General features: G+C 37.3%; 2 protein-coding genes and 1 pseudogene across 2 annotated transcripts; all 3 read left to right on the top strand.

The window, feature by feature from the left end:
- Window positions 1–263: 263 nt before the first annotated feature.
- LOC103940600 (protein CYSTEINE-RICH TRANSMEMBRANE MODULE 13) lies at window positions 264–1,936 on the top strand. Its single transcript, XM_009350747.3, has 4 exons — window positions 264–420; window positions 613–708; window positions 867–1,107; window positions 1,712–1,936. The coding sequence occupies exons 2-4, from the start codon at window positions 657–659 to the stop codon at window positions 1,758–1,760; spliced, it is 342 nt and encodes a 113-aa protein (XP_009349022.2). The 5' UTR covers window positions 264–420; window positions 613–656; the 3' UTR covers window positions 1,761–1,936.
- A 1,960-nt stretch (window positions 1,937–3,896) lies between these two features.
- LOC103940601 lies at window positions 3,897–6,217 on the top strand (annotated as a pseudogene).
- Window positions 6,218–12,796: 6,579 nt separating this feature from the next.
- On the top strand, window positions 12,797–15,475 carry LOC103940602 (protein TIFY 9). Its single transcript, XM_048574790.1, has 5 exons — window positions 12,797–13,289; window positions 13,483–13,620; window positions 13,873–14,011; window positions 14,289–14,346; window positions 14,964–15,475. Exons 1-5 carry the CDS (start codon window positions 12,882–12,884, stop codon window positions 14,998–15,000), a joined length of 780 nt encoding a protein of 259 aa, XP_048430747.1. The 5' UTR covers window positions 12,797–12,881; the 3' UTR covers window positions 15,001–15,475.
- Window positions 15,476–16,162: the final 687 nt, after the last annotated feature.

Here is a 16,162-nt window from a genome sequence, read left to right as displayed (position 1 = left end):
ACAAAGGTTTGTGCCACTGTTTACCATATCTTATATGCTTAGGGTACACGTAATATTAGAGAGATTAAATTTTTTAAATCGAATTGCATTTTTTTTTTCGTTATATATTGGGCAGCTGCCACGTTGCGTTCTTTTTTGAAAAAATGGCATTGCGAGGACGGTGACAGTTGGAGAAGTATGCCTTGGCCAAGTGTCAAACTTTTTTCAACCGACTGATGACACCTAAGGGAATGAAATGAGCCCTTCCAAATTCCAATCCAACTGATATTTCCTGAAAGTTGTTTTTTTATTAGATCGGGCAAAGCACGAAGCTTCTTGGCAGTTTCCTCTACGTACGCCAACGTTATTATATCAGTGAGTCGGCGATTAGGATAAATGGTGCGCGCAGATAAACGTTTGCATTAACTGGATCGACGTAACGTAAGATCCCAGCTTAGTTTTTTAATTTGATTAATTAGATCCTTATTGCAAATAGAATTTCATCAATGGTTAACCTGTATGGAATTCCTACTAGGGTTTTAGATTTGATGCTTATATAAACCATAATCTTTGATTTATTATTTTTGTTGTTTTTAACTTTCCGTTGGACTAATTCTTTACGTTTAACTTTAGTCCCTCCCATCTGGTCATCTTCTACAGTTGGATTAAGCAAAAGAATGAGTTACAACGTTGTCCATGTTCAACATGAGCAGCATCATCTTCCACCAGGCAAGTCACCTGCTAATTCTAAATTAATTTCCCCCCATTTATTTGTGTGATTTAATCCATTAATTTGTGTGGTTTGTTTGGTTTAACTGACTGAATTAATTGGTTTAATTTTAAAATTCTTTGGTGGTGGTTGTGAGTCTGTGACAATGGAATTTCAGGGTATCCGCAAGAGTATCCTCCGCCGCCTAATGACTTTCCACCTCCTCCGCCACGGCCGGGATTCCCAGATCCCTATCCTTCTGCTCCGGGACCTTTTCCGCTACCCCATCATCAGGAACATGGATATCAGGGTTACTTCTATGAGGGCTACCAACCGCCACTTTCGGCTGCCCCGCCGCCTCTCCGCCCGTACCATCGCTACCACGAATACGATGGCTGCTCTTCCCTCCTTAATGGCCTGTGAGTCTTTCCGTCCACTTCTTCGATTTATGCCGTCCAATTTACTTTTTATTAATTATTTATCAAATTGATTGTGAATTCCAAACCTTTTAAAATGACTTTTATGAAAATGTTTTTCAAACAAATTTTTAGTAAAAGTACAAAATACGAAGTGAATCATGAAAAATTTGAAGTACTTCTAAAAAAAGCATCAGTTATGTAATGTTGAAAGTACTTCGCAAATGAGCACCAGTATGTGACGTTGAAAGCACTTCACATGCTTTTAGAATTTACAAACATTTTTTTTTAAAAGCACTTTCAAGCAAATGATGTATCTTTTGTGCTTGAACCGCATAAATTAGTGTTTTCTCTTATCTATCCCTTAGTCATTCTCCAATTGATTCTTACTTGTTAAATTTCTTTGGTGCCCCATTACAAAGTAAACTGGGCTTTTCTCTAACGATTAAAATATTGAGTTTGAAGTGTTTTTCTCTAATTAGATTATCGCAGCCAAATGCCGTATTTTCCTTGGGAATTTGATGCTTTACTTTCAATGATTGAAACAAAAGTATCGGTTTTGCTTTGTTGATTGATGTCTCCGTCTTGTTGTTTACAATTTGTGCAGTTGCGCTGCACTTTGTTGCTGCTGCCTGTTGGAGAACTGCTGCTTATAGGCCGATCGAGTATATATAAATATAATTGTGCTTGTGAAGCCAAAAAACCTGCAGCGTGTCTGTATGATTGGATTCTGTTTTGCTCCAATTCCATCAATTTGTATGTTAAAACTTTTTGTTGTTAAACGTTCAACTTCAATAATATATTAACAAGTACATTCATTTTTGACAAATTACATATTCTTGTTATCTATTATATGTGTCTATATATTCATTCTCAATTCATTTCATTTTAATTATAATTAGTAAACGAGCCATTAGGTTATTTAAGTTAGAGAAAAACAGAAAGACATGGGAAGTTGCAAAACCCCACACCACTCCTACAATGCAGAGGCACATAATAGATCGATATGAACACCACGCGCTGTGCCGTAATAAAGTCGGTTGTTGCTGATATTTTCTTCTTGGTTCTTTCTTCTTTTTGTTTTATAATCTGAATTCAAAGAAGGAAGAGATAAGAGGACCCTATAGAAACCATACGTACATAGTTGTAATGTTTCTCTCTTTCTGATCTCTCTCTCCTACAATTTGTTGGAAAGCCCTTGGAGTTAGTCTTGAGGCGGAGCTCATAGCCTTTCTTGCTGGTCTGGAATTTAATGGTAATGGAATGGTAAACAAGTTTGAAGGGATGGCAGAGAACGATTGAGGCTCTATATGGAACTAAAAAACTAGTGGATATAGTTCAATTTGGAGTTCTGAGGTATCTTTGGTGCTGAAATTAGAGTCTCTTCCAATGAAGGGCTTTATACCTTTGCGCTCTACATAGGGTTATAGATTTCATCACTTATGCACCATTGGATTAGGTTATATTGTCTCAATCTCATCGTTAGATTTTATTTCATAACAGTCATTGGCCTAAATTATGTCTCATTTGTTGGTTTATTTCTTTAATTGGCACATTCTCCGACATGAAACAAGATAAGATTTCATTTCATGACAAATTAACAACCATTAGGTTGGATTATCGTATCTCAATCTTATCTGTTGGTTTATTTTGGTCAGTTTATTCTTCTGATTAGCACATTCTTCGAAATCGTACAAGATAAATTTCATCCGTTTATGTTTTGGGTTTGCACCTCTAACCTATCAATATTAAATTTCATCACTTTTTTTATGAACTTTTTAATCTAGAAAATTAAGCACAAACATAGTTTTCTCTTAATCAATCAATAACATAAACAAAATGGCTGTTGTTTGTTTATGTTTTCTTAGTCAAACAAACAGTTGAAAAATAAAGAGAGTTTTAACGAAAAATCCATGGTACTATTCACTTTAACGAAAAACCACATTTTTACACTAAAAAGTCAATCATGGTACTATTCACTTTATCCTTTATTTTGTCCTTATCATTAAAACTCAAAGTTTTCAAGCCCTTTTCATTAGTTTTCTTAAAAATTAAATCCTTAAAATCATGTTTTGAAATAAAAAATGTGACCCATCCTATGTTAGGATCTTTGTAAAAGTGGGGCAGCAGGTGACGAATCATAGTTGTCCACCATTTATGGGCACAGAGGATGATAGCTGAGAATTGCACCCTACATGTGGTCACAATCAAGCAAATTCACAGCTTACAAAGTATCGAACCTAGATATTCCATTACAATTTGTATCACTTGAACTTCATTAGCAAGTTAACTAAAGTTTGATTAAATCACTAAAAGCTTTAAATGTTTTTCGTCTAATAAAATCCAACAACCAAACATATAGATAAAGATGCCCCTAAAAAGGTCGAAGTGTGGCGCACGTAACCCTTTTTAGGGTAGCTTAGACAATAAAAACATTTTAGACAATATGAAAGTAAAAATTGCAAAAGTGGTCATTTATCACAGGATGAAAAGGTTTGAATCCTTGCATAACAGCGTCAGTTCAAATAGAACGTTTGGCCAAAAATAAAAAAATACAAATAAAAAAGAAAGTGAAAATTGTATTTCTTCAACCAGCCTGTGACAGTTCACACAGAAAATTTAATGAAATCAATTTCAGCTTTTCCGTTTGTAGAGATACTTTTTTCCTTTTTCGTATTTATTTTTAATTTTTGTTATAGATAAAATTCAATAAATCTCAAAAGAAAAATATAAAGCAGTAAAAAAATTTAGAAATTCGCAAAAATAGCCGAAAAACGTGGCGCCCAAGTAACGTTCTATTTAAATTCGGCATTTCAGGATGAAAGTTCTCCACACGCGCTCGCCTCCGTGACTCGGTCGATCGGCGATTTTTCACACAGCTCACAACCATGGCTCCTCCCAGCCTACTCGGTCCTCCAGAGCTCAGCAACCCCACCAAGACCACAGCCGAGCCCGAACCCCCCACCGGCGAACCCTTGGTCGACTTGTTGGTCTCGGATTTCAACAACAAATCGATGGAAGATAAGCCCGAGATGGGCCTGACGGAGAACGAATCCGCCACCTACGTCTCCACCGGCAACCCCTGCCTCGATCTTTTCTTCCACGTCGTTCCGGACACCCCCGCCTAATTACCTGAACGAGCAACTCGCACAGGCCTGGGACCAAAACGCTCTGACCACGCTCAAGCTTATCTGCAACCTCCGAGGCGTGCGCGGCACCGGGAAGTCCGACAAGGAGAACTTCCACACGACAGCGTTTTGGCTCCACAAGCACCACCCCAAAACCCTCGCCTGCAATCTCAAAGCGTTTGTGGAATTCGGGTATTTCAAGGACCTCCCGGAGATTCTATACCGACTTTTGGAAGGCGAGGACGTGCGGAGGAACCAGAGGGAGGTGTGGAAGACCCAAAAATCGTGCGTTGGAAATAAGATTCGGACTTGGGGACCGTTCAAGAAAATCGGGGGGAAATGGGAGAAGAACCCCGTCAAAAAGGTGCTGACGGAAGAGGAAAAGAAAGCGAAGCAAGCGAAGTTGAGGGAGTTGGCAAAATCGGAGAAGGAAAATGCAAGCAGGCTGAGGAAGGAGAAGAAGGTCGCCATGGCCAAGAAGGCGGTGGCCCGGTACGAGCACGATCCGGATTTCAGATTCCTGCACGAGCGCATCTCGGATATTTTCGCCGAGTTTCTGAAGGCCGATATGGAGAGTTTGAAGTCGAATCAGCGCAACAAGATCACCCTCGCGGCTAAGTGGTGCCCTTCGATTGACTCCTCCTTCGATCAGGTCACTCTGATCTGCGAGAGCATCGCGAGGAAGGTTTTCCCGCGCGAATCGTACAAGGAATACGACGGCGTTGAAGAAGCCCATTACGCGTACAAAGTGAGGGACCGGCTGAGGAAGGAGGTGCTGGTGCCCCTGAGGAAGGTTCTGGAGCTTCCGGAGGTGTACATGGGGGCCAACGAGTGGGGTTCAATTCCGTACAACAGGGTGGCGTCGGTGGCGATGAAGAATTACAAGAAGTCCTTCTTGAAGCATGACGAAGAGCGGTTCAAGAAGTACTTGGAGGACGTGAAGACAGGCAAGGCGAAGATTGCTGCCGGAGCCCTACTGCCCCACGAGATTATTGGGTCTCTAGGGGACCGTGATGTTGGGCAGGTGGCGGATCTTCAGTGGAAGAGAATGGTGGAGGACATGTTGAAGTTGGGGAAGATGAAGAACTGCTTGGCTGTGTGTGACGTGTCCGGGAGCATGGAAGGGACTCCAATGGAGGTGTCGGTGGCGTTGGGGCTGCTGGTATCTGAGTTGAGCGAGGACCCGTGGAAAGGGCTGGTGATCACATTCAGTGAGAATCCTCAGCTGCATTTGGTGGAAGGGGATGATCTGATGACCAAGTGCCAGTTTATGAGGGAGATGGATTGGGGGATGAACACTGATTTCCAGCAGGTGTTTGATTTGCTGCTGAGCGTTGCGGTGAAGGGGAATTTGAAACCGGAGAATATGATCAAGAGGATTTTCGTGTTTAGTGACATGGAGTTTGATCAGGCTTCGCCCAACAGCTGGGAGACGGATTATGACGTGATTCAAAAGAAGTTTAGGGAGAGCGGGTATGGTGATGCGATTCCGCAGCTGGTGTTTTGGAATCTGAGGGACTCGAGGTCTGTACCGGTACCAGGGAACCAGCCTGGGGTGGCTCTGCTGAGTGGCTTCTCTAAGAATCTGCTGAAGCTGTTCATGGATAATGACGGGGAAGTTCGACCGGATGTTTTCATGGAATTAGCCATCTCGGGAGAAGAGTATGAGAAGCTAGTTGTGGTCGATTGAGTGATGAAGCAACGATGAGTTGAGTTTTGCATGATAATAAAAGTGAGAGGGAGAATAGAAGTGATGCAATGCAGGTACTTTCTGTTTTGTTGCAGAGTTTTGTAGAAGGATAAAAAGGAGAAATGAAAAATGAAATTGTATGTTTTTAGTGAAGTTGTATATCGGGTTCGGGTTCTATGTTGATATCTGCAATTTAGAAGATGTTAGAATCATCCAATAAGCTTGAATTTGTTGGTCTTCTCTGATGAATATTTTGATGAATTTTATGGTGGGCATCTTACAATCCCCTTGGTAATTGCAGCGTTTTTGTTCAGTTCTGGCGTGTAGCTAGTAGGAACGGAACAAGTGCCTCTAAACGTATTCCCCAAATTACATGCCGTTTATCATGTCATTTAATCACGATAACCAAATAGAAGTAGAAACCTGCAATTTGCAATTCATTATCCGACGAGTTTGAAGAAGTTGAGGTTTCACCGTAAAATCAATTGGCGATATGAAGAGTAGCCTGGCTACTTATAAGCACAAGCAGGGTCCTTTCTCTCATCAATGAGAGATTCATTCTCAACACGTCCCTTTACGTATAATGAATTTTCACGAGTCGGGTGACGTGGGACACTTGTGGTCATTGGGCAGCATATGCAAGACTTATATGAGATTCATTTTGTAGAGTTGAGCTGGTTGTATATGGACTGATGAAATGAAAATGAAATCATGTGTTTCGGTGGATGTGTCTCTTCGTTGTTGAGTTTTTTTTGTAGATTGGAATTGGCTCAGTCGTAGCTTTTTACATTCCAGAGTCTAGATATCTCTCTGACAATAGCTTTTGTCAAATCATTTGGATTATGTTAGTCTTTGTTGTGAAAAGTGATTCTGGAATTGCTTTTTAATTTTCTCTAACAATCGTTGAATTTATTTAAGGGCTCTAAGTGACGGAGCATTCAATACTCCCCGAGATTGTAGATATTTTGCAACGGATGCTTTTGCCTAAAATATAAAAGTAAAAGAGACACATTTTCTTGTTTCTGCTTCTTTGGGCCATAGGCTGGGGAATCCCTGGCCCTCTCCGCGGCGGCATTTTCATAGCAGCCCAGAATCTGGTCAGTACACCGATTTTGGAATCAGCCCATAAGCTTCTCTTTTTTGTCAACAAAGCTCATAAGCTGGGTGCATGTGACCATTTGATTTAAGGAAAATTAATGAAAATGAATTGAAAACTTTGAGTTTTAACGATAAGGATAAAATAAAGGGTAAAGTAAATGGTACCCTGGATTGACTTTTTAGTGTAAAAATGCGGGTTTTCAGTTAAAATGAACAGTACCATGAGCTTTTCGTTAAAGTTTCCTTTGATTTATCTTGTTTTCATAATAAGTTGACATGATCGTTAATAGGTTAGGTCAGTGTTTGTTCACGAAATACAATAGTGATGTGTTATCTTTGTGAAATATATATGTAGTTTTTAGCTTACACTTCATTTTTTTTTATCCATGCCTTTTGATCAATTTCTCTTGGACACTTGTTACGTAATGCAGTTTACATAAGGTTTTTTTGGTAATTGATTAAAATTCAAGAAATAATTGACAACTAAAATAAATCAAGAGAGTAATCCACTAAAATTAAAATTTAAAAGAAAAATTGATAGCTCTTTATAAATTCGACGAAAAATCAGTTAATACAGCTTCATGAATATGTAGTAGTGAGTGGATATTTATACATTCAGATAGATCAAGCACGTTAAAATTGCAATGGTGTTTGCAAGAACAGGTCTGACAAATACAAGACGCTGCCACTTCCAGTTGTTGGCTCTCTTCCGTCACCCAACGGTGTCATATAAAAAGTAATGGAGGCCCCCTTTCGCACTTCACACCTCTATGACCGTGCCGCAGGCACGTTGTTTCAATGTTACCTATTGGTACACTTTTATTCTTTTGATATAAGGAATAGAAGGACAGGAGCGAATTCAAGCGGGATTTTAGTTGTAAGAGTTAATGCTTTTAATCAATTGTGTGTAAGAGCACTTCCATCGTGTGCTCCAGCCTGAGGGACAGGCTCAGGAATAGGGCTTGAATTCTTGAGTGATGAAGCCCAGTGTGTGCTGGCAAGTGAGCCCAAGCAGGCCCAAGGGAGAGGCCCGACGATTCGTGCCGGCCCAAGCACCCGAAGGAAGTATGACGTAAGGGCGACGTTAGCCACAATATAAAAATTAAAAATATTAATAAAATTTTTAAAAATGAAAACCCAGGCTTCGAACTCAACGACTTTCGTCGGAGTTCGTAGCCAAGGCTGATGATACACCCACAGACAAATGGCAGAGACTAAACCCAAGGGTTTCAACTCGAAACACATAAAAAACCAGAGAATAACTCAAGCAATTGAAGTAGGGCAATAACCTCATCTGGGTTTGAGCAATGGAAGCTTGAAGCTCTCGGCTTCAATGGTGGATCACCCAAATGGTGCTTTGATGATGCATGCAAGGATATATTCGAGTTCCTCTCATCCAGGGGATTGAGATTTCAAAGTTTGTTAGTTTGATTTGCTTCGGTTTCAAAGAAGAGGTAGGATGAGAGCCCTCAGAGCTGAAGAAAGAGAATGAGAGAGATTAAAGAGAGAGAGAGAGAGGTTTCAAAAATGAGAGAGAAGGGGTGTCGGTAGAGAGAGAGAGAGAGAGAGAGAGAGAGAGAGAGTAAGGGAAATGAGAAAGGGTAGGTGAGGGAACCGGTCAAATGAAAGGGACAAAGAGAGTGTTCTGGAAAAAAAATGAAAAGGAAAAGGAATAGGAAAAAGGGGATAGGAGAAAAATTAAAAATTATTTTGTATTATTATATAAATAAAAAAAATACTAATATTTTATTGTCTATTGGCATGGCTATTGAAGTGCAACGATGAAGATGCAAAATGCGATTACTGTTTATTAAGGGCAGTTATTGTTCACTAGGATGGATAGCATAGTGTATTGCCTAGGAGGGCCTTTCTCACGGTGGAACTGCTCTAATGTTGGTATACAGTTTTAGCTGATAATACTTGTGCTCACTCCATTTATGCACTTCATTGTCAACGAAATGTGATGCATGTGTTTTAGCTGTACAAATATCGTAATCATAATCATTTATTTTTTAATCACATCATTTGAAACATAACAATGTGTGTTCGCTCTCTTACACTCAATTTTCCATATAGATTAGCGTAGTTTAAACTATTAGTTTGCTAAACCTTTTAGTCATCCATATCTCTTAAACAAATGAACGATTCATCATGATAATTATACTTTGTGCCGAAATTTGATTTGTGCCATACATTTGAAGTGTATATGAACTTTAATTTGAGTGATTTTATGTTGCAATGGTCTTAAACAGTCTTAAAAAAAAGGAAACTAATTTTGCGTATAACATTTTCACAGTTAAAATACATTTTGCACAACAAAACGAGCACATAACTAAGTACATTCATAAAATAAGGGAAATAATAAACATGCACATTTTTTATTTGTTAATTTTGTTCAATTTATCTAATTGATAATAATAATTAAGAGCAGTGTAAGAAATTGCAAGTCGCTTGTTCGAATCCACGTGTGTTAAAATCTATCCGGTAAAATAATGCAAGTAATGTTGTTTTTATATTTCCGAAAAAAAAAAAGAAAAAAAAGAACACACAAAGGAGAAGTGATTAGTCAATAAGGATTTTTTTTTTTTCGTTCAAGTCTGAGATATCCCACATCCTGATGGGCAAGTAAGACTAATATCCAATAAGGCCCATAAGGCTAAAGACATTACAGTCCACTTATGGTTACACTCAAATGACACACGTTCTTCTCAAGTTTTTAACCAGAGAATCACTTGTGTTTTTGCTTGATTTGTAGCTCGAACCTAATTGGAAAGTACTTAATTTGTGGATTTGAGTTGTGGTGTCAGTTTTGATTCGAGCTTGGATCATTGTGTTTTCTAATCCAAATCAAAACTATATTTGCAGAATTGGCGATGAATTGTAATTTTGAATTGTGATATCTGTTTACTTCAAGTTGACTAATCGCTTTGTCCTAAGTTATAGTTACATGTTCTCTGCTCTTTTTCTTTAACCCTGAAATTTTGCCCCACGTAATTTTCTTCAGAAAGGTTCTTAACGAGATCCACATTAATAATGTGCAAAGCTTTTACTGAAGTATAAGTATTTTGGAGGGTTTTGTATTTTAGTTATAAGGCTAAAAATATACTATTGTTAGGCAACATTTGTTTTTTAAATACAACTTTAATTATTGAAATTTACATTTAAAATTTGTACCATCTTATAATATTTAAGAATAAAACATTTCTTTCGACCAAAAAAAAAAAAACTAAAACACGATTTCAATTAGAAGGTAATCAAATACCTCGAAACAGAAAGGGATCTCTGAATTCTTTCTTTCTAATTCATAAAATTAAGAAATTCGTACTGTTAAAATTTGATTAAATGATTATAAATAGATGTCTACTTTAAAAGTTATAATAACTTCAATCGATAGATTAAATCTCAACGACACAAATTCTCTAATTTAATAAATTAAGAAAAAAGGATCCGGACCCTCGAAACGACTTAAACACAATGACATGGAAAAAATGTTGATGTTGCCCGTTACACTGACGCATCACATCACAACCAAAACACAATTCGCGAAGGACGATATGGCCGACGACTTTTGCCGTCACGTTAGCAAATTAACCGAAAGTGGCCTACAAAATTGAACACGTGGTTACAGTTCCCCGGGAGATTATGGTAACGTGATTTTTGACATTACCTGTTCCTATTCCCGATTTCCCCTACACCTTCCTTTCGCCAACCGTACCTTGAAAATTCAGCATCCCATTTTATTTTATTTATCTTTTGGTCCTGAAACTTCATGCTATTTGCAGATCGACAACGATATCCAAATTTTTTAAAGAGAATAATTTTTTAGGTCAATAATTAATTTAAAAAATTAGGACGATTTGCTTTACCTACTTTTTGTACAGCCACCCCAAATTGTCAAATTTCTATTAATTAGTGCTCGCTCAAATTGTTGACGAACCAAGTTTAGATTTGTACATGTGCCTTTGGATATCACTGTCTTGCTGGTCAGTGCCTAAGTATCTAATTCCTTAACCAAATAATAAACGTGATTAATAAAAAGAAATTAAAAATTCATGCAAGTTGATTTTGTTAATTTATATTATGTCATGAAGGCCAATTTTTTTGTTGTAGTTGTCGCCCATGTTGGTAGTTATGTGGACGATGCTTGTTGTTGAGGGAATGATGATATCGAGCAGTGCTTGTTTGACTGTGTAGTGTTAGGTTGTGAGTAGTGTTTAATTTTTTTTGATACGGTCAATATTTTTGTGAAAATATTAAAAAATTAGAGAAAGATACGGTAAGAAGATATGGAGTTTAGCTTCATCTCATATCTGAGAAAATCTTAAATTTTGATTAAAATCGGTAGATTTCATCAATATTTTTTACATATCGATTAAATATAGACAAATTGCCATATTAGAAAGAGTTGCTAGAGAAAAAATGTATAGCGTCAAGTGGGGAGTCTCCCATTTGAGCAAAACACTCTTTACTTTTTTATCATAAAAGAAAAGGCAATTCACATACTCAAACACCAATAGGTACCTCTTATGCCCGGAAAGCAGAAGGAAAAGTAAAAGAAAGAGACCATTCCAAAGCATTAAAAAAACATTGCTGAAACCAGAGGGCATCTAGAAAAGCAGAGAGACCATGAGGTTTTACTTTGCCGACGACCAAGTCTCAATACCTTGCCGGCTAATTCATTCTCAAAACCATGAAACTTTCCAATTAATTAATTGAGAACAGTTTGATTCAAAACACACGGGCAAGCCAGTGAACAAGGGTTGTTTTTATTTGTTTTTTTTTTTTTTTAAATTTTAACAAACGATATTATATACGCTAAGGAAGAGAGGTGGGCTTAGTCTCACAATGAGCTAGTAATAATGTAGTTCAATCTCGCCTTTGGCGAAAATCGAACCTAAGACTTCTCACTTACAAGTGAAAAGGATTACCATTAGATCGTAGTACTAAGTGACCGTTTTTATTTGTTTTTAGAATTGTTAAAAGTGCTTTTGCAACGGAAAAGAATTTAGGCAATTAGCTGAAATCAGTTTTTAATACTTGATTGCAAAAATGATCAGTTTTTAGTAAAGATGACATATAAATCGTATATTGATGCATTGATATAATGACGACAATCACATGGTAAAAATTTATCATTTCTGCAACCAAATCTAAAAAACTGATCCGTTCTAGCTAATTGTCCAAAAACCTCTCAGGAAGCTACTTAAGTTTGCATAAAAATTTCAACATGTTAATAATGAAAGCACTTTTATCACAAGACTTACGAGCAAAAAAACTTTTAACAAAATAATTAAACATGAACCCGAACATGATTCGTAAACAATAAAACAGCAATTTTCTAAATGCATTCCACACTTTCAATTTAACTTTCTTATGTAACAATACATAATTAATTCAAACTCCATACCCATCTCAGATTTATGTAAGTTTTTCTCTTGACAATACGTGTTGCCCAACGCTTCAGCATACAAGTGATGAACGACGACAACTGCCAAATTGCCAAATGGACCATGCCCACTTGAACCCCGGTACACAGACAACTAACACAGCAGTAAGTCCAATTCATTTATATTTTATTATTTGCATTTATTGATAAAAACCTTACTTTATGGATAGCGCCTCCCCGTGGAAGACGTGTGCTTACATAGCATTCCAAAAACATCCTCTCTCTCTCTCTCTCTCTCTCTCTCATCACTCACATAGCATGAATCTCGTGCCCCTTAAAAGTCGCTCCTCTCTCTCCCGCCTTTGTATTTTAATAAGTTGCTCATCTAATCCAAACATCCCCAACCCCAACATTCCTCCAAATTTCAAATTCCAAACCAAACTCTTTCAAGCAATTCAACAAACACCTTCTAAACATGTCCAGACCCACCGTTGAGCTTGATTTTTTCGGCATGGACCAGCACCACCGCGATGCCCCCTCCTCCTCCTCCTCCTCCAAATCCCAGTTCCAGAAATTTCTCCACCGCCCCAAAAGCTTCCGAGGCATTCACACCGCCATGTCCAAGATCAATCCCGAGGCCTTCAAATCCGTCATCGCTTCCGGCGATGCCAGCCCCAGTGTTCCAAATCCGGGGAAATCGTTTTCGGTGCCGTCGAGCCCCAAGGCGGAGCAAGTCCCGTTTTCCTCGTTGCCGCTCTATGTTCCCACCGGCACTTCCGTCTCTTCTTTCACGGCTGCTGCTTCCGAGAGCCTTCAGGAAACGAAGCCGCTGACGATTTTCTACAACGGTACCGTTTCTGTTTTCGACGTCCATCGTGACCAGGTTTGTTTTTCTTCTTCTCCCCTTCTCTCTTTTTTTCATCGTGTAAAGGTTTAACACATTTTCATCACTCTAGCAAAATGTCATTTGCTCTTCTTTTTCTCCCCTTCCTAATTAATAGGAAAAATTGTTTTTTAATTTGTTGATATTTAGTTTCTAATTCTGATTAATTAAATGACTGGGTTTTGTTGTGCAGGTGGATGGCATATTGAAGCTTGCCTTACAAGGAAACTCCGGCAAAGCAGCAGAGGCATCGGTAGCCGTCGATCCAAAACTTGCTTTTCATCCAAGCGAGCAGCATCAGACTCAGCAGCTTGTGGATCCTCGTGACAAGGTCTCTTCTTCTTCTTCTTCTTCTGCGCTTTATTATTTATTTTTTTTTTTCCTGTTAAACAATAGATTATGTTAGATTAATCACCGACAGAATTTGAACTCATGTCATTATGTAAAGGCTTACCATCTTTCCATTATGATAAAATCTCCTCTTTTTCTCCCCCGTCTTAATTAATAGGAAAAATTGTTTTTTAATTTGTTGATATTTAGTTTCTAATTCTGATTAATTAAATGACTGGGTTTTGTTGTGCAGGTGGATAGCATATTGAAGCTTGCCTTAGAAGGAAACTCCGGCAAAGCTGCAGAGGCACCGGTAGCCGTCGATCCAAAACTTGCTTTTCATCCAAGCGAGCAGCATCAGACTCAGCAGCTTGTGGATCCTCTTAGCGGATGTTAGTCTCCACTTTTTCTAATAATATTTACTTTTTACAGCATCTGCTTATATTTTTTCACTATTGAGGAAACTTCTCTTAAAAGTTAATCCTTAAGAATTATGCTAAAACCGTTACGTAAGTAAAGTGGCAAATTTTCAATTAAAAAGTGGTAAAGAAAGTTCATATGTTATGTGTACTAGTATCACTAATATCCTACAGTATTAACGCTCAAACACTAACAAGTTAGTATTTTTAGTTGGAGTCTTACATAATTTTTATTTTATGAATCGTGCAGATCTACCAATTAGTCGCAATAAGTCATTGCAAAGGTTTCTTGAGAAACGCAAAGAGAGGTAAATTTCCACACAAATTTCTTGTTTTGTATGTTCTTAATTTGTATAAGTACTTTTTAGGAGCGTTTTTAAGTATCAGATGTTTAAGAAATATTCTATATTTCATAATACAAATAGAAGAAATAATATATTTGTTTATATTACTTCAATAATGAATAACACGTAAAGTACTATTTGAATACTAGAAATTTGAACAAAAAAAAAAAAACCTAGTGATTAACTTTGAATCATGTAATTCTGTGTCATTATCTCATACTCATAGAGATCATGTGACACTGAAATCATTTTACTTGTGAATTATTATGGCACCATACTTAGTTTATAATTAATCAAGTACCATATTTAGGGTTCGTTTGGATGTGTTTTTAAAATTACTGAAAACGCTTTTAGAGAAAATGTTTTTTTTGTTCCAAAAGCACTTAAAGTGCACCTTAAGTGCTTTTTCCAGAATTACTTGCATTTTTACTAAGAATTGGTTTCAAAAACATTTTCATCAGAAATACTTTTAGTCATTTCAAAAATATATCCAAATGAATTCTTAGTTCATAATTAATCTAGTGGTAAATAAATAGTAAATGTAAAAATAATAACGCGTTTGGTTTTTTATACGATTACAGGATGAATTCGGGATCTCCATATGCCTGCCAAACCTAATTATTGACAACCAGCAAAAGTAGGAGGAGGAGGAGACGTGTGTCGCAGATGACTGATTCCAACTTGCCTTAGGAAGCAAAGTACTCATTTTAGTAGAAAGCGAAAGTTAAGACCGACAATATAGTAGCATTCTCTATAATGTTTTCCTCGTGAAGGGGGCAATAGCAAAAGCACTAGTCCTATCTGAAAAGCACTTCTTGTTAAAATCTCTTTGCACGTTTTAGCGATGGCCGTGACTCCTTAGGGCAACCTAAGCTTAGCTGGGAGTACTTCCTCGAACTTCCAGGTGGCCTTCTAATGTGGATTATCTGAGACCATTTTTTATTTGTAAATTATTATTATTATTTATTAATGTTAGCATTGAATTTGGTGGAACCATGTGTTTTGGTTTCCATTGGAATCAATTCACCTTGTTTGTGTTGTAAAGTAATGGAAATCCGAATTCAACTTTTTTAAAACGTGTTTGGTTGACTGACTTTACTTTTCACGCACGGCTACCAAAATATGATGATACTTACCATTTATTATTCCTTGCCTGCAATACAAAATATATAAGATTTCAACTTGGCTTTGGCTCTTCTTCTTGTTCTTATCGTTCACATGGTGTATTCCTTTTCTGATTTATGATTTCTCTCATGATTGTCTTAGTCATGGTCAGAATATTTTTCCTACAACATGTTGTATATATTTTCATCTTTATCGTCACAAAATTCATGAGCAAAAAGACAATAAAATTATAACAATAATTCTTTAATTTTAACTCAATTGGAATAATGATTCTTCAATAAAAATCTGTGACCATTGATCTTTAACTCGTCAAAACTTGTTATGCAAGTGAGGCTAAATTAAGGGGCAAATATGAAAAATCAAATGAGAAAATTGTAACAATGGTCCATCAACTTTAACTCATTTGGAGCAATGATCACTTAACTTTAACCAAATTGTAGCAATGGTTCTCCAGCATGACTCATTTTGACAAAAGTTCTGACAGAGTTTATAAAAAAGACTACAGATGCACGTTTTAAAGAATTATGAGACCAATGTTCACGGATTTTTAATTAAAAGAGCATTGCTCCAATTAGATAAAAATTAGGGATGTGCTATCCACACATTCCATTTTACTTCGCACACATCCCTTGATAATTTTTGTCCGTTGATCTTC

Source organism: the organism of the source record quoted next, unplaced genomic scaffold, assembly GCF_019419815.1.
Source record: "Pyrus x bretschneideri cultivar Hongxiangsu unplaced genomic scaffold, Pyrus_bretschneideri_v1 Contig74, whole genome shotgun sequence".
In the NCBI taxonomy this organism is placed as follows: Eukaryota; Viridiplantae; Streptophyta; class Magnoliopsida; order Rosales; family Rosaceae; genus Pyrus; species Pyrus x bretschneideri.
The sequence above is the reverse complement of the archived record's forward strand: the minus strand, read 5'-3'. Positions and strand labels throughout refer to the sequence as shown.

What these genes read in the sequence shown, in the direction of transcription:
- LOC103940602 (XM_048574790.1), top strand. Translation starts at nt 12,882, where the DNA reads ATGTCCAGACCCACCGTTGAGCTTGATTTTTTCGGCATGGACCAGCAC. An exon ending in TTGTGGATCCTCGTGACAAG is followed by an intron (nt 13,621 to 13,872) that starts GTCTCTTCTTCT and finishes TTTGTTGTGCAG; the next exon opens with GTGGATAGCATATTGAAGCT. An exon ending in CTTGAGAAACGCAAAGAGAG is followed by an intron (nt 14,347 to 14,963) that starts GTAAATTTCCAC and finishes ATACGATTACAG; the next exon opens with GATGAATTCGGGATCTCCAT.
- LOC103940600 (XM_009350747.3), top strand. Translation starts at nt 657, where the DNA reads ATGAGTTACAACGTTGTCCATGTTCAACATGAGCAGCATCATCTTCCA. An exon ending in GCAGCATCATCTTCCACCAG is followed by an intron (nt 709 to 866) that starts GCAAGTCACCTG and finishes ATGGAATTTCAG; the next exon opens with GGTATCCGCAAGAGTATCCT. An exon ending in TCTTCCCTCCTTAATGGCCT is followed by an intron (nt 1,108 to 1,711) that starts GTGAGTCTTTCC and finishes CAATTTGTGCAG; the next exon opens with TTGCGCTGCACTTTGTTGCT.